The following is a 22287-nucleotide window of genomic DNA, read 5'->3' as shown; positions in this document are numbered from 1 at the left end:
TACAAAACAGGCTTGTTACAGCTATAAGAATACATCTTCTCATTTAATACCGTGTGAAAAGATGCTAGAGCCGGTTTGCATTTTTAGGGCCAGGAACTAAGCATAAAGAGATCAAAATGGCATTCTCCCCTCAGTGCACATCCCAGGACTGATGAATGAGCCACCTCCACCAGCTCTTGTCAAGGGAAACGAAGGTCCTGGGGAGATGTTTCACAGTGGTGCTGAGCTCACCCCTCCGGACAGAAAGGCTAATGGCTAACCCCAGCAATGCAGCCTGAGGAAACAGGTTCTGAATGGGTGATGTGGCAGATGGCATCCTGCTCCCCTTCTGCCACTGAGTGGACCCACGTTAGCTGCGGACAGTAAGTCTGCACAGCCGCCCTCCTCCTGGGGCACACCCAAGCGCTGGTGCTGCCAGGCATGGAGACAGCCATCAGCAGCGCTCTGCCGATTCCCTCCAACGTCCTTGTGGGTCACAACACAACCTCCTCCATACGAGTAATTACAGGCTCCACTGCATGCTTGGCTGTGATGGAGAATACATAAAAAAACCCTAGCCAAACAAAAACCCCATCCCTTCAGAGTCAGACGACCCCACCTACACGTCCCGACCAAGCCGGCAAAGCACTGTCAGGTGTCTGCTGGCTTCTAGAGTCAGAAACTGCCAGGAACGGTTATGCAGCTCTTTCCAGGGGTTGTATTCAACATTCCCACCCAGCCATGCTCCACCTAGGAATGCAGAGGGAATCTTCATGCCAGGACTCAGCTCTTCAGGAGATCCTCTGACCCTGTGCTGACGTGGGTGTCTAACAGGGTTCCTCTGTACCCTTCAAGGGACCACACAGATTTGTGTTACTAGTCAGTGACCTTCTACCAGCTTCTGTGGCCCCGCTGTGGGACCACACACACACCCACCGCTCCCGGCTGTGCGAGGGACACACACAGCAGACCACACAGGAGAAGAGGAGGCCTCTCCTCTCCATCACAGAGCTGCCTTGTGGGAAGGTTCACCATGAATACACTAGTTAGCATAAGTGCACTAGGACATGGAAACAGGCCGTTCCTTTTTAGACTCGCTGGTTGGTAGCATCTATTTTGATTAACAGTTCATTTATTAGGGTTTGGGGTTTACATGTGCCACTGGCAAGGATCCACAACTGGGTTACTACAGCAGCTCAGTCTTGCCTAACTGGAAGGTAAAGCACGGAGCAGAGTTTATGTATGCGCAGTGACGGGGACACATGCAGAGATCACTGCTTAGGGGAAGTCAGTTCACCAGTACTGGCCATGCTTTAAAAAGCTGGTCTGAAAATTTCAGGTAAGGCAGTTAAATTAGAGCACGCCGCACACAAAGCTACAAAACAGATTTTCCTTACCCTGGAGGAAAGCAACATTTTTCACTAAGGAGTTGTTGAACAGTTGTGGGTTGATTTTTCTTTTTCTTTTTTTTTAAAGCAGGTTGATGATGAAAAAAAATCTCAGAACAGTATGACTATCATGAGAATGATTTCTAAAGCAGGAAGCATGACAGCCCCACACCCACAACAGCAGAAGCAGCTGCCACATGCAAGTTGTCAGCCACACACTGCAGGTCTGATCCTGCATTACTTAAAGCTTCTTGGAGCTTTGACGTTGTCTTCAATGCAGTGAAGTGTACAACGCAGAATTAACTAGAAGCCCAGTATAAGAGAGGTAAAACAAATGGGTGGTATTACCCAAGTCAGAAGGTATTTCACATCCTCTGCTACGATAGAGCCCAGCCTGAACAGAAGTACCAGGACCACCAGCACTTATACTCAGGATCTGCAGCACTAAGAAAGGATCCTACCAATAAGAAAAATCAGTAATTAAACCAACCTCTGACCTCATCTGAAGTTCCCTACAACATGACTTCAGTGCCTCCCAGATTCTGAATGCTGGAAGAGAAATTTCTCCTTGATGCTAAGCGGGGGGGGGAAGCAGAACAGGTTGTTTCATTTTTATCTGGAACACTTCCACCTGCCCACCTCTTTTCTGCACAAAGCCTTTCCAATTTCAGTGGAAGTCCATGCCTGGCTTTAAGCACAGGCAACATAGGAAGCTGCTGGGTGTCAGGAAGATTTTCATAGCCCCCTTGCCTCTGCTACTGCAGTGGAAAGCCAGACCTGCTGCTGGCAGCTGAGAGAGGATCGGGAGTCGGGGCAGCCGATTGTAGGGATGGACCAGCAGTAATCATAGCCTTCGACCCTGCTGTTCCTCACAGTAAGGAAACAGCAAACCCAGCTCTCTGGGACAGCATCTGCGGCAGCACGGCCCAGACGGGGGAAGCGTTTTGCTTGCATTTGAAAAAGCTTAGGGCAACTCTGCCTTACAAAATGGCAGAAACCAACTGGAAGCACCCCGCTGTCCCTGAGCAAGAAAGGGTTTCTCTTTCTTGCAGGGACTCCTACGGAGATGAGATCCTCTCTTTTGCAGAGGTCAGGGCAGCAAAGCAGCGGTTCCCAAAAAAGCACCAACTTGTAGCAAAGCCAGAGCTCCCATAACCTGTCTCCCACCGTGAAAGCAGCAAAAGCAGCACAGGAGGGGAAATATAAGGAATTATAAGGATTGCACCACTTTGGGCACTGCTATGTGCTGTAAATTCCCGGTTACAGGTCAGTTATCCCCACAGCTTCTACACGGACAGCCTGGTATCACGAACACCTTTCCTGACTTTGGCGCAGAGTCTGGGTGCAGGCAGCTCTGTCAGCACACCCTGCAACTCTAGTGCTACCCTGGTTACCTTGTCGCAGGGCTTTAGATTCCGGTCTGAACCGAGGACCCATTACACAGTATAAAATATGCCAAGATATTTTCAATGCTGTAAGGAACAGCCTTGCTTTCCACACATTAGCACATTGAAATCTGTACAGCAAGCCTGTCAAACAAAGCAGCTGCTCTCTGGCTCTCCTACACCTCTCCTCAGATGGAAGAGCTTCAATTATGTGGCATGCCTACAGAATTTTAGAGTTAAGAGAGCTGCTGCCATATCACATACGTTAACCTTTTGCCTTCCTCCAGGCACTGCGTAAGAAGATCTGATGTACTAGTCTGTTCATTTTCATATGGTGGCTCAATGCAAAAGGTTGCCCTGGAAGTTTGTTTTTCACAGTAGGGGTGTAGGAGTACAAAACCAGAAAGCTACTTAATTACTTATTCCCTGCCCCTACATTTTCAGACTGGCAAGGCAAGTTGTAGAAAATACTTTCTAGGGAAGCATGATCAACTGTAGAAAAAAAGTAAAAGTAACTCCAATGTCCAATTTTACATAATTTTATATGAGAGCTCTAAGACATCTACGGACTTAAAATCTTTAGACAAACACAACCACATCCCATGATTTTCAGAAGGAAGCACAGAGCATCCTTCACAAACAACAGTCAGGAACATTCATAGCCTAACTCAGTTGCTGCTTAGATACCACAGTAATGGCCACGCTAAAAGGCCTAATTAACTCCCACTGATTTCAGAGAAGTAACTAAATTAGAGCCAAAACAGGTACATCAACATGTTACCTTAAACTTGCAGTCACCTCCTGCTTTTCTCTCAGTCACTCTGGCAACATATCAATTATCACAATGTTCGGATTAGCTCCTGCTTCTAAACAAATACTGGAAAGGTGAATCTTTTCCCCTAAAAAGATACCGCAGCATAATTAGCAATATACACCAAACATTTGTAATCCACAACTGTCTTCCAGAAAAAAATAAATTTAAGGAGCTGTCGGTTCAAACTGTCAAATCTAAACTACGTGACAGCGCACTGAACCTTTAAACTTCTGTTGAGAGCAAAAGACACAGCAGACACACATATAGGTCTGTAATCAGAAATGTCAGACAGTAAGACAGCATAAAGTCTTGTTCTATATGCACCAGAAATACGTCAGCACAAGAAGCGCAGCTGTGTAAGATAAGATTTCCTGCAGGAATATTTTAGTTACCTTGAGCCAGACTTTTATAATCAACCCTGATACTTCCAGTAACCTCAACAGATCATAAGATTAGAAGACTCGTAGAAATGGCACTTCAGGCATTTAAGCATTCACCTGACATGCTTTAAAACAAAGAACAAATGAAAAAAAAAATCTAGTTTGGAACTTGAGAAGTTATCCTGCTCCAGAGCTAGCAGGATGAAAAAGGAGCCAGAAGGCCTAACTCAAGTGCCAAAAAGTACATCAGTAGTATCACACATCTTCCGTGAGATGCAGCTTACATCAGGAAGCCAGTTAGAAAAAGTGTGTATGACATCGACAGTCAAGGCTGGAAATCAATGTAGGTTAGCTTCACATCGCATATGAAACCTGCTCTCTACCCCGCGTTAGTCTGTCTGCTGCAGATTGCTGACATATTGGCTTACATGCTCTTATGGAACAAACTGAGTCATGCTGCTAAGACTTGAAAATAAATGTTTTTAAAAAAAGCTCTGCATTCTGCAGGCAGTACATCCAATTTCACAAAGCTGAGGCTGATGATACATACACACTTGCCCATTTTGCCCCCAAGATTACCTTTGTGCACCAACTCATTTCTGCATGCAAAACGCAGTTGTGAGACAGCTACATGCACTCAACTTTAAGAAAAGCGTTAAGCCTTTTCTTAAAGGCCTCTTTATTTTTAAATTCCTTCAAAACATAAATTTAAACAAATCAGATGCAAAACACCTGCATTTTAAATTAGCATATATTTTACTGTATCAATCACAGCAACCTCATACAGTAAGATACACAAAAATAGAGCATGGTATCACTTCAATTCAACACAGTTTTGTACTACAGTATTCCATGACATATATATACAGGACTTTTCTTTTTCAAAGCAAGTATAGTCCCTGCTATGTTCACCGTAAAAATTACGTGGCATCACAGTTTTAGTTATTCACTGTAGTGTGAGTAGCCATGTGGAAATTGAACTAGTGAACTAGAAGATACACTGTATAGCAGCCAAACAGCCGTGACAATTCAGAAGATGAACAAAAACAAACTAACCACCGAAAGGAAAACCACCCTTAGACTGTACTTTAATAGTAAAATTATTTTTTAAATTCTTCACTATATACATAATGTATCTACATTTGTGTCATATTTATATATATATATTTATTTATAAAAAAAAAACATACAAGATTTTGAAAACCTTAAAATCATTCACCTAAACAACATTCACCCCAACCTTCCAGGTCAGTAAGGCAATACTTGCCCATAACATTATGTTCAGTTGCAGTCACTTGATTCAGAAATTTCCCTGATTGCTAAACACATGCCATTCACTTTGTTTCTTAGTGCAAACTGTACAGTAACTTATTGTTCTCAGCCCTCTGTAAGACTCAGGTTTCATCTTATTTCCATAATACTTCTGACACCCATTTATGGCTAAAATTCTTTTAGCTATTTTACAACGTTAGCCTATATATTTTCCCCCTCTACCCAACTCAAGCCCTCCCCCCACCCCCCAAAAAAAAAAAAAAAAAAAAGGACAAACAATCATTCATGCATGCTTCTGTCACACAGGGATCAATGGACATTTAAGTTTAGAAGCCTAGACCCTAAGAGTGTTTAAAAAACCCCCAAGTGAATAATTTTAGTGCGAAGTGGACTACACAGTCTACATCTCAGCTAGAGTTCTTTACAGATATTTTAAACACATTTTAAACACAAAATGCACATCAGATTAGGTTGTCTGATACTCTGTTCTAACTAGCTAGTTGGAATAAGGAAGTTAGAAGGATTCTTGTGGGTTTCCTTTCAATAAAAAACTAAAGCCTATTCATAATCAGGTGTTGTTTGGGGGTCAAACTGTACAGATCCTAGCACAACAAAGTCCTGGTTCTCAGCTAGGGTTCCTATGTGCTACAGTAACACAGATAACTATTATTATCTGATTCACATCCATAACTGATGGGTTTACTTTAACAGGAGTCACAAATGAGCTGATTTTTAACCAGGCCAGTGCTTTACTTGCTGGACTACACTACAGACTTTGCAGTGGATTTGGAAGCAAGCATAACGTTTATACTTACAATTTCCATAACCACAAAGGAAAAGCGTGCACCGAGAGCCAAACTCCTGCAATTCTTAGACAAGGCTCCACTTAGACTAGTGATAGCCTTATCAGAGGGAAAAAATGTCAGACTAAAAACCAAAAATTGATCAGAGCGAAGAACATCAGCCTGCCACAGTGACTGTAATAAGCTATGAAATACAGTACAAGAAAAAACAAAGTCACCTGAACAAATAACCCAGAGAGACTTCATAGTTATAATGATTTTACCACTTTTAAGAACTCAACATATTAAATATTTATTAAAAATAAACTGTTTCCAAATTACCTATTTACAGTACAAAGAACAGTACTTAATACATGTGCAACAGAAAGTAAAGAAAATTAGTACTCATCTGGAAGGACAACACTCTAGGCGTAATTTAAGTGACATGAATACAGGTTCACCTTTTTAAAATACCATACAGTAAAAACCAGTAGGATGATATTGGCAACACCAGAAAATAAAGCACGTATTGTCCAGATTCAGATTATATAAGCTTGAGATAAACAACGGGGACATAAGGGGAGAAGGAAGAAACATAAAGACAAAAGGAAGAGATGCTGTGGTGCTTGCATTCTGGATATCAAGAAATGCAGACACACTCCAAAAAAATAGTCCTTGTTGGCAAATCAAGCCATTCACATATTTCTTGCACATTTTAAAGTCATACTTTATCAAAAACCGGCAGTAGCTTAATCACTCAGAAAATGAGAATCTTAATTTTTAATTTTCAAGCCTTGCATGGTTTTATTTGGGCAAGGAGATGACTGCAATGTAATAGAAAGGTGTGATGTCACTTTTCTAAAATGTAACAGCTGCCAAGTTTTAAAGAAAAATGTGCTCTTCTCCCCCATTTAAATTGAAAAGTAATGATCATTTAGGTGTTACCTAAATTATAGCAGCATGAAATCTAATGTATCTGCAGCATCTGTGAAGCCACAAAAATCAAGAACTGGCACCTGATCACTGAACTATTGTTCCAAATATTTGGACATTTCATTTTCATAAGAGGTCAGTGTATTTTCTTATCAGTGGAGTCAGTACATTAGTTAGGATAGCCCTTCCCCTCCCCCTTTCCTACCCTTCCAAAACAGACTAACCAAGCCTATCTATAAACTACATGGGACAGCTGGGACGATTTATAGTTTAACTGATTGTTAGGCATGAATCTGTGAAGCTCGCTTTTTCTACAGCAGGGATCGTAATAGTAAGCATTGAGGCAAGTGTCACATGAGACTTTTGAACAAAATGTGCAAGTGTTGGCTGCTCCAGATCGGTTACAAAAGCCGCAGCGTGAGGTGCCTGAAGGTTTGGATTTGGAACCGAATTGAGCAGCTCTCTCTTGACTCTGAGTCTGTGATGCGTACTGAGATTTCTCCCTTAAAGCAGATGCAGGAGACAAGCCATCATTTGGAAGTGGTTTGATTGAGTAGGTGCTCTGTTTCACTGCTGGATATTCCTGCCTAGAGTTGAAAAGATTGTCACACTTTTGGCAAACAGAAGTGCCACAAGGTATGCCACAGTTTTGGCACTTGAGGGAAGCTGTCTCTTTGGCTAGGTGGGTGCGTTTGTGGTAAACAGGGTTGGCATCATTTTTTAACAGCCATACATCAGGCTTGATAGCTTCTTGTCTTTTAAAATTTAACATACTTCTAGAATCGGGATCAGTATATAAATCTAAGTCCTCTTGAGCAGAAAAATAGGAGCTGTAAGGGACATTTGTTCTTAGCATGCCATTGTGATGAGACGAAGTTGGCAAGAATTCATCTGAACACCCGTGTGGGGAGCTTGACATTGTCAGAAGAGAGGGTGACGGACGGATAATTTCATCTTTAATGTCATCTTCTGCATCAACTAAAATTGGTTCTTTCCTAAGACTCAGTGAGCTCATCAAAGGTGGTTTCTTACTTTCCCAATAATTATCATATGTGTCCACTGATTTAGAAGGCTTGCTCACCTTTGGCTTGAAATAATCTTTAGAGGCCCGTTCACTCGCCGATTTCTGGAGTACCATTCGTGCCATGGAAGTGTTTAAGTTTTCTTTGCACTCTGCACGCCGTTTCATGGCTTCTGAGCAGCCTCTAACATCTTCATTGCTATTTTTTCGTTCATTTATGACATCAATCTCTGAATAACCTTTATCCTTCACTTGCAAGTGAATTTCAAGAAGCTGTTCACATTCCACTTTGGCCAAAAAGAGTTCAAATGACACCATTTTCACTTGAATGGCATCAACCTGCTCTTTGAGCTTATACATTGTTCCCAGTTCTTGGACATAGCCCATGTAGTTCAAAATCTGCCTTACATCATCTTCAGTTAGAGCAGACTTCACATAATAAACAAAGGGTCCAGTGTAGGTCTAAGGCGGGGGGAGGGGGAAAATAAAAGGAAAACTAGGTTACAAATTCAGTGGTGGACTAGATGTTCAGATAATTAAGTGACAGATACTATAAAATCAAATAGAATAATAATGACAGCGAACACATGCAACTCCCATGGCAAGATGAACTCCATTTCTGCATCTCTCCTGTTCAGCAGATGGAAATTCTGCATGAGGCAAATTCAAACGAGGAGAGTTTTCATTCAAATTGAAATCCTGATTAACATAATGTCCTCCCTGTTGATTTAAATCACTATGGTATACACTGATATTATCTTTCATGCATACCAGACATGCTTGCATTTACAAGCAAGTCTACCACAAAAGGTAAAAAAGCAGAGATTTCATGTATTGCCCCTGGACAGGGACTAGCAAGAGATATCAGGAACTCGGAGTTACTGTGGGAGTACCAAAGTCCTCTTCAATTCAGCTTTAAATATACTTGAGGTGTGCACGTTTTTGTGTACTACTACTATGCAATTTCAAATGTCTGTTTCATTTAATTTTATGTTAGGTCAAGAACTTCCACTAAAAAAGCCCTGAAACGAAAGAGTTTGTGCGAGTTGAAATATCCTTAGCATCTAGCATACCTGAGGTATGTTCCTAACCCAGTTCAAACTGTTTTGGATTGCAGGCAAGAGTAGCCTGCCCATTGCATCTTTGTATAGAACAGGTACTGGATCCACAGTGCACAACCAAAGTCAATATCGGCAGTGCATCAAGAGATATCCTCGAAGGATCAGCCAACATTTCAAAGGCCAGAACTAAAGCATAACGATGAAGAAGATTTATGGAGAGATCTTGAAGAAAGGTAGTTTTCCCTTGTGGAAACTGAGAACTCTCAAATATTCTAATAATGTTCAAATTCTCTGCTAAATAGTGAAATAGTGTCTTTTTAAGAAAAACAAACAAAAATATCCATCACTGGTGCACACAACCTGCAAATTACTTTAGACACCTACACCAGCAGTGGTTTTGTCCAGCTTTCAAGTCTCAAAACTATTCTTGTAAGTCACCTGCAGCACTCATTACTGAAATGCTGCAGCAGTTTTGAATAAGCATATAAGAACAAGTAAAAGATTAAATAGAAAAATCAACAGCACAGAACTCACTATTTGACTTCTAGCACCCAAGCTGAACAATATACAAGCTCCTACTTTTCCCCCTGAGATCCTGACATAGGTAAATAAGTTGAAAATCCATGCAAATCAAAACTTCATTAATTGACAACTGACAAGCAGATAAAAGATATTTTGGAAACAACTCCTTCTGAGAAGTTCCTTTACCATTATCATATAACTTGCGGGAACCTCAGCAAAGCATCCATTTGAAAGCATGCATTGGTTGTCAGTTCTTGTGCTTCACTAAGAGCCGTTGCAAGACAAATTAAACTTTGAGTGAGCTTAAACACAACTTGACTGCTCACCCTAGTGAAAGCATCTCCGAGTAGAAATTAAGACACTGTAGTAGGGTAGGCTGAACAAAAACCTTAAATAAGCTCTTCCTCTATTTTATGGTTACATTTTAAATGCAGATAGTACTTGTACTTCTGCTCTTGGGACAGTCTCACCAGCACAAACTTCAATTATTTTACACAGAAACTTTCCTATAGCTTCTGTTTACCAACTGTATATAGACAAATATATACATCACACTAATAGGTGGGGAAAAAAAAAGAAATGCATGAAATATGTTAAAAGAAAGAAAAACAAATCACATTCTCATTATGGCCACACATAAAATGTCTTACCTTAATAGTTTTAAACTCCTTTTTCCAGGGGTAAAGAAAGAGATTAATTCCAACTGTCTCGAGCATGCTGAATGCATTATGGAGAGAATGTAAACTTGAGGATTTCACAGATCTCAGTGAGTTTTCAGCCATCTCGTAAAATTTTATCAACCGGAATCTATAAAAGGGATCAATTTTGGGAAGGCAAAGTAAGGCTGCCGCTGCCACTCGCAAATACTCATCATTAATAGGACGCTGCTTGTTGTCAGTGGCATTCAGTTTGCATTCGTGGAACTGTACATACTTCCTAAATAAATCGTCTTTATATTTTGTATCCATTGAAATCAGTTTTTATCTCACACTTGGGCAGCTACCTCGTCTCTTTCATGGTTATTCGGCAGTAGGTTGATTATCTGGCATTAAGAATCTTCAGTAATGGCAACTCTTCTGGAATAAAAATTGAAAACAAAGACAAGTCATCACAGTTGCATAAATCCCAGATGGCCACCGCATCTACCTGCTTCACAGGATTCTATAAAACGGCGCGCAGAGCAACAGCTCCCAGAACAGCCTCTTTAGGTTTCTGAAAAAGTGCAAGAGTCTACAGAAATGCTGTTGTCCTGCTTTTCACTGCCATTCTCTACTCCTCTTCCAGTTATCTGCCTAAAACAGCACAACAAACCTACATCAAGCAAGGCACTGAGAGCTTGATACAATAAAGCTGGTGTAGGCTCAAGCCCAGACTGAGGGTTCCTTGGCTTAGAGAACCAAGGCAAAAGTAACTCACAGCAAAAAACTAAAAGGAGAAGTACAAGTTTTTAGGGTCTCTTCTCTGTGTTTTATTTTGCCCTTTCAGTTCAAATTTACACAAACATTATTTTAATCAGTCACTGTTTTGATTTTTTTTTTTTTTTAATATCACTGTGCAGGGCAAAAAAAGAGTAAAAAAAATCCCACAGTTTTATTTTGCTCAACTTGGGAAAGCATCTACCTTCCCTCCCCGCCCCCCACCCAGTGGCACAGGACTGCCCATAGACAGAGCAGATTAATTAACTTTGCATTTCTATTTCTAACATTTTCTAGGCTTTTGACTGCCACTCACATTCCACCTGATGGCACACTCAGGCCAACACTCTGCAGCCATCCTACAGAGAACCAACTCCCCTGAATGCTGCAGAGTACAGCCAAAGTTTCAGCTGAATGCCGGCAGCTGCAAAGAAGATTGTAATCTTTTCAGCAAAAAGCTACACCTGCCATTTTTAGCTGCTTTATTAGAACAGAGAAAAATCATTGTTTTTACATCAGTTACATTTTTGTTTGCAGGGATAGCTGCTTTTATGCATATAGTGATCTACATTTTCACCTCACTGAGCTCACATACTACACAGAAAAAGCTGGTGACAAAAGAAGCTTCCTAATGCTACTTACTTTACCAAAACCAAAGTAATTAACAGGCCAATGGACTCCATCTCAACCGCCTGAGGAACCTGTGATCAAAAAGCAAACCCTAGGCTTTGCTTTTTAAATGAAAATGCAATCTAGCCCTTACAGACTTCTCAACTGTGAACCAAAGGGAGGGGAGGCGGGGGAAATCAATGCACTGTTTCGGTTATAGTCAGTCTGAAACAGCACTTCAGAAAAGACTTTCCACCCAGTATTAATTGCAGCTGCTAGAATACCGATCAATCCCCCACACATTTCTGTTAGAATGAAAATCACTGTTAAGAGCAAAATTAACTGAATGAAAGGAGCCAAAACACAAAATATATGGGGGGCGGGGAGGGGAACACAACAAACCACAAACCAACAACCAAGAGGCCAGGAAAACAAACAAACAAAAAATCGACAGCCTAGTCATTAATATTACTTGATGAAAGGCTGCACTTAATGACAACACCATGTGGGAAAAGTTAACTAGCAGTTCAATTTCTGCTCAAAGGCATACTGCTCTCGGTCTTTCCACAATCAGAAATTGCACTGATGTCAAGAGACAAGCTGTGAATCACAGGAAACATGGAGTTCTAAATTAACATCTGAACATAAGGGACAGGAGTAAACTCTGCTCTCTCCCCAGATCTTTCCTCCTTAAGTTGTGCAAGATGAAGCCTGTGGTCAAAGACAACAGAATGTCTGTTCCTTAACAAGAAGAGCTCCATGAGAGAATTTCAGAGAAAGATCTTTCTCTGGCACATCAGTAATACACCCCCAGGACAAGGAATGATCTTGTGCTGACAAGGAGCTGGATCAAGTATTACAGTTCTTCCACTTTCACTAACTACTAAAGAAAAGCACTTGGTAACATGTATGAGATGTTAGGATTAGGAAATTCCCCAAATGGAAGTCCTTCATCAAGGCCCTACAGACACTCAAAGCCACTGCCAGCTCTGATTTTGACTTGTGGTTTGTACACAAGCCAGAGTTCACACAGCTGAAAGGCTAAACACAACAAACCAAACACACCAGCAAGCCTTTGCAGAGCTGCTCCTCCACACACAGAGATTCCAGAAGCAAAACATCCCCACCCCAAGCAGCCCACCCCGTGCCGGGCAGGCTCCGAACAGCTAACAACCCTGGTTATAAGCCTCGATAAAGACGTCAACATGTGAGCAAGCACAGATAAGTATAGTTTTAAGAAACACGCTAGCTGACAGAACAGACAAGTTAACAAGGCTGTTTGGCTGCAAATCATTGACCGAAAATCTCAAGATTTCATGGCGATGCACGAACAATAATTTCTGATCCACGTCTAGTTCCTGCTGGTGATAAAAGAAAACGTTTCTGTCCATCTCCTGGGTCAAAACCTCAACCGAGGGAACCAACCACTCTGCCCACCCTGGGCTGCTTGGCAGGGCACAGTCACACAAAAACCTTTACAGCAATAGGGGAGAAACACAGACAGGTACAACCTTCTCCTAACCCATGCTAAGGAGACCAGAAATACCAGGCTTTCACCAAACATTTGAAAAGAAAATTAGCTGGAATATAAAGGCTATTTAATAGCACAAAAGCACACCACATCGCTGAGGAATTTCAGACCATAAAACACGGGAGAAGGAGGAAACAACACACGCGTTAACACCCGCTTGAAGCTGTTTCGCTCCTCGGTTCTCACGGAGACACTTGTTGCAGAGACGCCCAGCGTGGGAGAGCGGGACGGGGCCGGCCGGTGCGAGGAGCCGCAGACACGGCCCCGGGATACCGCCTCCGCCTTCCCGGCGTGAGCCGTACTCGCTGATCGCCGAGCCGCGGGCCGGCCCCGCAGGGGCTTCTCCCAGCCTCTCGCCAGCAAAGGGGCGCCGCGCCCGCCGCCCCGCCACAGCCCGCCCCGGCGCCCGCGCCCCCGGCCAACCCGCCGCCCCCTCCCCTCAGCAGCCAGCAGCGCTCCGAGGGGCCGCAGCCCGGGCTGGCAGAGCCTCCCACCCCGCGGGCCGGGCCCGTCCCTCACCGCTCCGCGCCAGGCCGCGCCTGCCGCCCGGGACCCGCCGCCGCTCGGCCGGAAGCGCCCAGTGACCCGGATGCGGACCCCTCGGCCCCTCGCACGCTCCCGCGACGTCTCAGCAACCACCACCCCCCGGGAGGGCTGCCGGCTTGGCCAGCGGCGGAGCACGCCCGCCCTCACGACTCAGCCTCCCCGCACCGGCCCGGGGGCTGCCGGCGGCCAGCGGGAGGGGGCGGCTGACAGCGGCGCCCCGGAAGTGGATGACGGTGGGCAGCGCACCGCCTCCTGCCGTTGGGAGCACTTCCGCCGCGTGACGCCAGCGGGGCGGGGCGCGAGGGGGCGAGGCGATCTCCTCAGGTCCCGCCCGGCTGAGGGACCGGGGCGGGGGGGACGCGGGGCCGAGGCCGATCGGGCCGGCGGGGTGAGGGCGGGCAGCGCCCGGGGCCCCTCTCGCCCTTCGTCCCTGCGCCGGCCTGATGGGCGGCCCGAATGTCACGCGCGCGGTGCGGCGGTTCTGTTTGAGAGCGTGGCGGTGGCGCGCGCGGGGGGGCGTGGTCGGTGGGCGTGGGGGTGGGGCCAGGCCGGGAGGGCGCAGCGGGGGTCTGCGGGAGGGGGGGCGTGCGCAGGCGGAGCAGCGGCGTTAACTTGTGCGGGATGTGTCGATGCGGTAACTGTAACGAGGATCGACTGTTAAATCGTTGGCCTGTTATAAATAGTCCTTGCGTTGCTTTGGCTTAGGAGTCGCACAGAAGAGCTGCGCTGCTCTTTCCCGCAGAGGTCGGTGGTTATTCCAGAGCCGGAACAAAGGTTTGAAGGTAAAGGAAGGAGGCAGAGCCGCCACGTCCTGCAGCGCGGCGGTGCACGGGCCCGGGCACAGCTAACAACCGAACAGATACACACGGACCGGGCTTAGCCGCGAGCCCGCGGTGAGACACCCACCGTCTTGCCGCTGGGCCGCTGTTGAAATCGCTCGTTTCCCACGCGCGCTGCAGAAGCGCTGCCGCTCTCCCGCCCGGGGCAGCCCCTCAGCGGGGACCCGCGACCGCCCACGCGCTGCGGCGCCGCCGGGCACGGACCGGCGCCCCGGGGCGGGGAAGCTTTGGGCCACGCCCCTCTGCGTGCCGCGCCCACCAAGTCTGGCCACGCCCCTGGGGCGGTGTCTCGGCGATGGGGCGGTGCTGCGCCTGCGCGCAGGCCGCTCCTCGGTTGGCTGGCGGGGCGGGGCGCGGCGGCGGGAAGATGGCGGTGGCGGGCGGCGGCTCCTCTTCCCGCTCCCCGGAGCAGCGGCACGACCCGCTGTCGCGCTTCACCTGTCCCGTGTGCCTGGAGGTGTACGAGAGCCCGGTGCGCGTGCCCTGCGGACACGTGTGAGCGGCTGCCGGCGGTGCGGTGTGGGGGCCTGAGGCGGCGGCGGTTTGGGGCCCTCTCGGCCCTCGGTGGGAGGGGAGCTGGAGCTGGGCCCCCAGCGCCTTCCTCGGCGGGGAGCCGCGAGGCCTTGGGGAGGCCCTCCCCTTTGGCTCCCTCGGGAGCGGGGCGGCCCCGGCGGGCCGGGATGGCAAAGGCCGCCGCCTGCGTGGCGGGGCTGGATCCCGTTGGGAGCACAGGCGGGCTCCGCAGGCAGCTCCGCTCTTCAGTAGCGTCTTGTGGGTGGCCTGGGGCTTCCGTGAAAGGAAAAAAAAAAAGTAGAGAAAAAAGCTAATATTATTTCACTTTTGATTGCTTTCTCTCCTGAAAGAAGTGGAAACTGAGGGAGCAGAGCACTGTCAAAAGGCTGATAACAGTGTAATGAACTAGAATCCTACTCCTCCTTTCATGCACCAATTCCAGCAGGCTGCTGTTTTATTAGATACCATTTCTTGAGACTCTGTTGTCACTTAGGGCAGAAGACATGGAAGGGCTCAGCTAACCATGTCCTGGGCTGCGTCCCCAGCAGCGTGACCAGCAGGTCAAGGGAGGGGATTCTGCCCCTCTGCTCCACTCTGGTGAGACCCCCCTGCAGTGCTGCGTCCAGCTCGGGGGTCCCCAGCACAAGAAGGACATGGAGCTGTTGGAGCGAGTCCAGAGGAGGCCATGGAGATGATGCGAGGGCTGGAGCACCTCTGCTATGGAGACCTCAGGCTGAGAGAGTTGGGGTGGTTCAGCCTGGAGAAGAGAAGGCTCTGGGGAGACCTTCGAGCCCCTTCCAGTCCCTACAGGGGCTCCAGGAAAGCTGGAAAGGGGCTGGTGACAAGGGCAGGGAGTGACAGGCCAAGGGGAATGGCCTGAAGCTGCAGGAGGGGAGATGGAGATGGGATGTGAGGCAGAAATGCTTCCCTGTGAGGGTGCTGAGGCCCTGGCACAGGGTGCCCAGAGAAGCTGTGGCTGCCCCTGGCTCCCTGGCAGTGTTCAAGGCCAGGTTGGATGGGGCTTTGGGCAACCTGGGCTAGTGGAGGGGGTCCCTGCCCATGGCAGGGGGTTGGAACTAGATGGGCTGTGAGGTCACTTCTAATCCAAACCATTCTATGGTTCTATATTTATGCTCTGTGTCCAGGAGGGCTGTTCTCACCACCTGCTGTTTTTCTCCCGCTCTAGCTTTTGCACTCCATGCCTGCAGGAATGTCTTAAGCCGAAAAAGCCAGTTTGTGGTGTCTGCCGCAGTACCCTGTCACCTGGTAGCAGAGCTCTGGACTTGGAAAAGCAAATTGAAATGACAGAAACCACTTGCAATGGCTGCAATAAAAAAGTATGAAAGTATTTGGAAATTAACTGCATGAGGTGTGCCTGCTTGGCCCTACTGCTTACAGGAAGATAAAGTGCTTGTTCTTCAGCTTTCTGCAGAATCGGGTCAAAATGTTTGTTCTTATAAATACTAAAGATATTTTATATAGGCAGCACCCAAATATTGACATTCTTTCCACAGTTTTTTATTGTTACCTCTTCAGGAAGTGAATTTCAAATGAAAGACACTGATTTCAAAATTATAGTAAAATATTGCTTCTGAAGTTGCTTCTGTGAGCATGTCTCTGTGGGAGGAACATTGTAATGAAACAGTGGATGTGGGTTTTAGATAGTGATCTCTTTGGCTCTTAAACAGAAATTTGCTTCTTTTGAAATAGTTATGAGTCAAAGTTGTTGTGTATGGGTGGTGTATTGCATAGTGTTTGTTAGTGTCCTGCATGTTGAATACCTGTATAGCATCCTTTCTGTCATTTCCTTTCTCTTTGTAAAATTTGGCTTCTTAGCATTAATTGAATGTATAAGAAAGTATCTTAGCAGATGGCAAAAAACAAGAAAAGGATAACTAGACATACTAAGGTGAGAGTAACAGTTTGGTTAATTTCACTTTTTATTTCAGGGTAGTATCTTCATTCTGTCTTCATTACAGCTGATAGAAAACTGCGGTGCCTTGAATTACAGATTTCCTGATTGTAAATTTGAATTTTCATTAATAAGTTTAAGCAATTACCAATCAATCTACACCAAGATCTGTACTAAAAGCCAAATTATTTTTTGTACACTGTCTCTTTTCCTCAGTGACCAGGTAAACTGGCTTTATATTGTATTTTTTTATTTTAGTACTACAGTATAGGTTAAGAAAAGTGAGCTGTCCTGAACAGTGTTGTATTCGTAAAATATTACAGGCAGTGAAGTTACAGGTTAACTAATCTATAATCTCAAAGTTTTCCACCCCACCATCTGAAGTGTTTGGGTTTGCCTGCTTTAACACTGTCTGCAGAAAGTTGCTTTGTTTTACATGTTTACTGCTTCTGCTTAAAAATGTAGAAGTAACTGCAAATAGTTTAAATTAACCTTGCTATGCAATTGTTGCTTGCACAGATGTATCTCTCAAAAATGCGTAGCCATGCAGCTTCTTGTTCAAAGTACCAGAATTATATAATGGAAGGTGTGAAAGCTGTAACTAAAGAACCACTTCACAACACCAGGTAACTAGCTCTTCTCTGGAAATACTTGTCTTTTTTGTCACAAAAACAAGGCTGTTACTGATTAATCATTATAAAAATCTCAGTTTTGATTCTTCTTAAAGAGTTCTTTTATCTTTAAAAAATTTAACTGCATTATGGGGTTTCATGCAAGCTGTAAAATTTTGGAGTAAAAGCAGACTTCTCTTTGCTCAGTTTGGGTATTAATTTGTTTAATCCTTTCACATTGTTAAAAACTAAGCCTTAATCCTGCATCTGACTGTGCACAGGCAAGCTATTCTGCTTCTACAAGTCTATCTTAAAGATCAGGGCACTCAGTGAAAGTAACTGTTTTTTAAATAAAAACTTTATCTTTCTGTCTCTTGATTGTAGTAACTTATAATGAAGGGAAGTCGGAACTGATTGCAGTGCACTCATCTGCATTGTAGCTTACTGCGTGGTACTCTGTGCATTAAAAAAAAAAAAAAAAAAAAAAAAACAGCAAAAATACCCAAGATGGTAAACGGCGTTTATAACATTTGTAGAAGAGCTCTCGTTCTGTGTAAATATGGATGATACTAAAAGTTCCTTAAGCTATAGTTGGGAATTAAAAAGCTGATTCTTAAAATTAGCTTGTCATAATTGCATAGAATAAGACTACTACCTTAAATTATTTGTATTCTTAAGAGCTGAAGAGTTCTCTTAAGAACTTTTGAGTATTAAATCCTAAAGCATTTACTTTTAACTTTCTTACAGTGAAAAATAACCTCTTTTTCTCCTCCCCAACCAGGAACTTCCCAAATCGCTTTACCTTTCCTTGTCCATATTGCAGCGAGAAAAACTTTGATCAAGAAGGACTAGTCGAACACTGCAAAACATTGCACAGCATGGATGCAAAACAAGTGGTAATAAAAAGTCTTGGTGCAAGAATTGCAATGAAGTCTAGTCTTAAATCCCTTTGAAACAATGAATTAGAGACTTACTCTTGAAGTTAAGTACATATTTATAATTACTCCTGTTAAAGTCAAATGTCGGTATTCTGTTCATGCAGTTAACTTTTACAGAATTTTGATGTTGGCTTTTGTTACATTCTCTGGAGGTCACTAGTCTCTACTGTTTCAGCTAGGTCACATCCTCCGTTCATATTTGAAAAGCGGCAGACATTCAAAGCTAATTAGGCACACTAACAAACATCAAATTAATAAGAATAATTTCCAAAAAAAGTCAGGCATTTAATTTTCCCCTCTACTTTTTTCAGCAAGAAGATATTATAAACCATTGGGAAAAACGCTTGCAAAAAATAGTGTATCATTCTAGTAATCTTTATCTGCTGATACTGCCTCTCATGAAAGGAGTTGCAAAACATGAAACTGAATTTGAAACTTTCATTTTTCCAGAAAGTTTTTTAGAATTCCAATTATTTAGGAAAAAAGTTCCTTTTTTCCCTGGGAGAGAAGTGATCTTTGCGAAGGAGATCTAGGAAACTTTTCTGTTGCTGAGAAACAAAGGCTGAAATCTTCTACAGCAAACAGCTCTAGTCAATTCTGATTTTCAGAACGTAGAGAGAAGAGTAAGCCATTCCAGATCGGAGGTCTAAGACTTGAATTAAAATTATTTGGGGCTACCTGAGGCTTTTGTATTAAATGTCCCAGCAAACTAATTTACATTGCTTTGCATATAGAATAGTGATTGTCACAAACCTCAAACTTCAGTCTTCCATGCTTTCTCTGTCTTGCCCTTCCTACTGTAAATATTAAAGCCCTTAACCGTTGGAGCTTAATTGGCTTTTTTTGGGTCTTTCTTGAAGGTTTGCCCAATTTGTGCCTCAATGCCATGGGGAGATCCAAATTACAGGAGTGCTAACTTCATGGAGCACCTTCAAAGACGACATCGCTTTTCATACGATACTTTTGTGGTATGTGTTTCCTCACCTTTGGAATACAACCTGAGGACTCTTAAAACCCAGCTTTTTAACATAGCCACTACTGTGAAATCTCATCCGTGCAGATGCTATCATGAGAGAACTTGGATTATTGGCAAGTCAAAGGAAGAGACAGCTTTTTTCTGTTCTTATTTGGTGTTGTATTAACCAGCATGGCTGTTGCGGTAAAAGAATTTCTGTACCCTTTGTTCATAGGATTATGATGCTGATGAAGATGATATGATGGCACAGGTTTTGATGCGTTCTTTGCGGGATAAATGAACCAACTAGAAGATTAACTGTAAAACCAAGCTTCCATGAAGGGGAAATGCCCAGCGTCCTCGCACTTCTCCCTGTACATCCCAAGATGAACTCAGGCATCCAGAAATACGGAAGACTTTTTAATCCCTATCTCTGTTTCAAATCCTGGTTTGGTATTTCTGTACCACTCAGTCTTTTGTTAACATGGTCTATGCCATTCAACCCTGTCAGCCTAATTTCCTTACTTGCTTCACGCAAAGCTTAATTATAGGTCAGCATGGAGGAGACAAATCTGTTTACCTATGCCTATTTCTTGGTTTCTTTTGCAGTTGTGTTCATTTGACTGTCTAAAAAAAAAAAAAAAAACCAAACCGTTCCAAATGGAATGACCTGAACTAGTTAATAAGTATCCCTTCCCAATCTCATTTACATATCTTAAGTGATAGTAGGAGAGGTGTATTTGTAGCCCTGTTTTCCTTTAGTGAGACCTCTAGGTGCTAACTGTAATTGTCAGACCAGCTCTCACTTAGTGACCTATGATGCCTGTGATTTCATAATGTTTCCCAATGTTATATTCTTACATGCAATCTCTCAGCTATATGGAAAACATATCTTCAGTATGAGTCTTCAAACTACAAACTTCCTTAGCAAATCTTTGCACCTGTGTAAGCAACTAGTTCAAAATAATTCAGTTCTGTGCATGATTATTACTTTTTTCCATACTTTGACAGTAATTTCTAGCCTGGAAAATTAACTTTAATGTTGATCTTAGTTAAAAATGATGCATTTTAACTATCTTAGCAAATATTAATCATATTTGCTGGCTTTGATTGAATTGGTGTTTTTGAAATTGGTTTTCTAGTGATTTTAAGCCTTATGCTGACAGGGGAGTTCAGAAGGTTATTTTCAATACCTCTGCTTTCTATTTAAACTGAAATTTTTGTATATATTCCTAGTTTTTCCATCTCTCAAGGCAAGCTGGTAGCAAAACTTACTAATAATTCATAGCACTTGCATAGCGCTACCTTTCTGCATTACAGATTTTAGCAGGTATTTGAATTCCTGTTCTTCATTTAATTATTGCTAAAGTAGCTGAAGCTGTACTTAGATTGTTTTCCATACAATATTATATGTATAGTATGCAGGTATAGCTTTCAAAGAAAAAGTAAAATACAACCCAGAAAGCAGGATGATCATTCCAGTACATGGTAAATGGACATTCTGTATTCAAGTCTACACTCTTACTATAGAGATTTCTTTTTAGTTTAACTTTCTCATTAACTGCACAATCACGATGCTGAGATCTTACAGTCTAAGGCACCTGACCAGAACTTGTAAATCACAGTAGTGTTGAGATGTCTAGTCTAATTTAAGCATGTTTTAATTGGAGCAGTGGACCTGCACCACCACAGAATTGAGTACTAATTAATTTATTTGATCAGTAAACTTAATATCATCACACTCTGCAGCGTAGCCTTACCCTTAAAACAATGAAATACACCCCAGCGAAAAGCTCTTGATTAAACTTTGTGTCCAGCCAGATCTCTAATGTATTTAAGTTGAACTTCTTTTTTTTTTTTTTAGTGTGTTTTCCCCAACTTGGTCCGGGCTATTAGAGACTTGTCCTTAAGTATCTGCTTGGTGACTGGCAGCTCAGTCTTTGGGGGGTGGAAAAAATAAATCTCATGATACTGTGTTTGGGGTTGGTTATTTTAATGCTTGATTTGCAAAGAGATTACAAGGTATTAGTGGTTGGATGGGGATTTATGGGTTCTGGCTAGAATGCAGTTTGGTGGTACCTATTGACCAGAATCTAGATTTCTGCTACTATTCTAAGTGCACTTCCATGCAATTCTGATTTGAAAAAAAAAAAAAAAAAATTAAGGAGCAGTTAGAAGCTTCCGAGCAATTACTTTGTCATGTTTTTGACTTTTGAAGACAAGTTACAAATAAAGGTAACTTAATTTATAAAATCCTATCTTTGTGTCAACTCTCGTTGTTTTTTCCTCATAGTCCATGTGTTTCATTTCAGCATCTCCCTATAAAAACACTTCTTGCCAGCTGTGTAACACTGCAGGGAGCACAATAGACATCTAGAAATGCAGAGACTACAACTTTTGGCTTCCATTAAATATTTTGTACCAATTAGTTGTAACTTTATTTATAATCTTTCAAACAGTAGACTATGCAGGTTATGAAAAATAGTTCAGAGCAAGTTCTGCTAGAACTGGCCAGAGTACTGCAGGTGCGGTTGGGTATGCAAAAACTCCTTTAAGCCGTAGAAACACCCCCCCCCTAGAGTTTCTGGTTAAATCAGGAAAGTGTGACTGTCCAGTAGGGCTTTTGTGTTGAAATCTTGACAGCTCCCATAGCTTTAACTTCTCTGGCTGTCAAGTTTGCGATGTTTACATCCTTGAGTTGTCCTCACTTTAGGTGGCTCCAAATGAGGTGAAGGCTGGCTTGCAGCAATAATGGGTCAGAAATTGCTTGTGTGGGGTGATTGTACCCCAGCTGTCTGTGCAGATCCATCCCTTGACTATACAACTTGGGTTTGATTTGCATCCATTTATTACTTGGGCGTTACTTCACAGAAGGTACAGA

The 22287-nt window shown here is 43.6% G+C and overlaps 2 protein-coding genes across 4 annotated transcripts; one reads left to right on the top strand and one right to left on the bottom strand.

Moving 5' to 3' along the window:
* Positions 1–6287: 6287 nt before the first annotated feature.
* Positions 6288–14663, bottom strand: SPATA2 (spermatogenesis associated 2). 2 transcript variants are annotated; one of them, XM_054845401.1, is made up of 3 exons: positions 14545–14663; positions 10188–10613; positions 6288–8416 (listed from the first exon to the last, which is right to left on the bottom strand). In XM_054845401.1, the coding sequence occupies exons 2-3, from the start codon at positions 10503–10505 to the stop codon at positions 7163–7165; spliced, it is 1572 nt and encodes a 523-aa protein (XP_054701376.1). In that variant the 5' UTR covers positions 10506–10613; positions 14545–14663; the 3' UTR covers positions 6288–7162. The 2 variants fall into 2 exon arrangements, with proteins under 2 accessions (XP_054701376.1, XP_054701375.1); XM_054845400.1 differs by lacking the exon at positions 14545–14663 and adding an exon at positions 13612–13866.
* A 152-nt stretch (positions 14664–14815) lies between these two features.
* Positions 14816–21664, top strand: RNF114 (ring finger protein 114). 2 transcript variants are annotated; one of them, XM_054845402.1, is made up of 6 exons: positions 14816–14972; positions 16177–16327; positions 17422–17528; positions 18295–18409; positions 19312–19419; positions 19642–21664. In XM_054845402.1, exons 1-6 carry the CDS (start codon positions 14845–14847, stop codon positions 19705–19707), a joined length of 675 nt encoding a protein of 224 aa, XP_054701377.1. In that variant the 5' UTR covers positions 14816–14844; the 3' UTR covers positions 19708–21664. The 2 variants fall into 2 exon arrangements, with proteins under 2 accessions (XP_054701377.1, XP_054701378.1); XM_054845403.1 differs by having other exon boundaries at positions 14839–14972; positions 18337–18409.
* The last annotated feature ends 623 nt before the right edge of the window (positions 21665–22287 follow it).

Source organism: Grus americana, chromosome 17 (assembly GCF_028858705.1).
Source record: "Grus americana isolate bGruAme1 chromosome 17, bGruAme1.mat, whole genome shotgun sequence".
Classification (NCBI taxonomy): domain Eukaryota; kingdom Metazoa; phylum Chordata; class Aves; order Gruiformes; family Gruidae; genus Grus; species Grus americana.
Note: the sequence above shows the minus strand (reverse complement) of the source record. Positions and strands in the feature narration are given on the sequence as shown.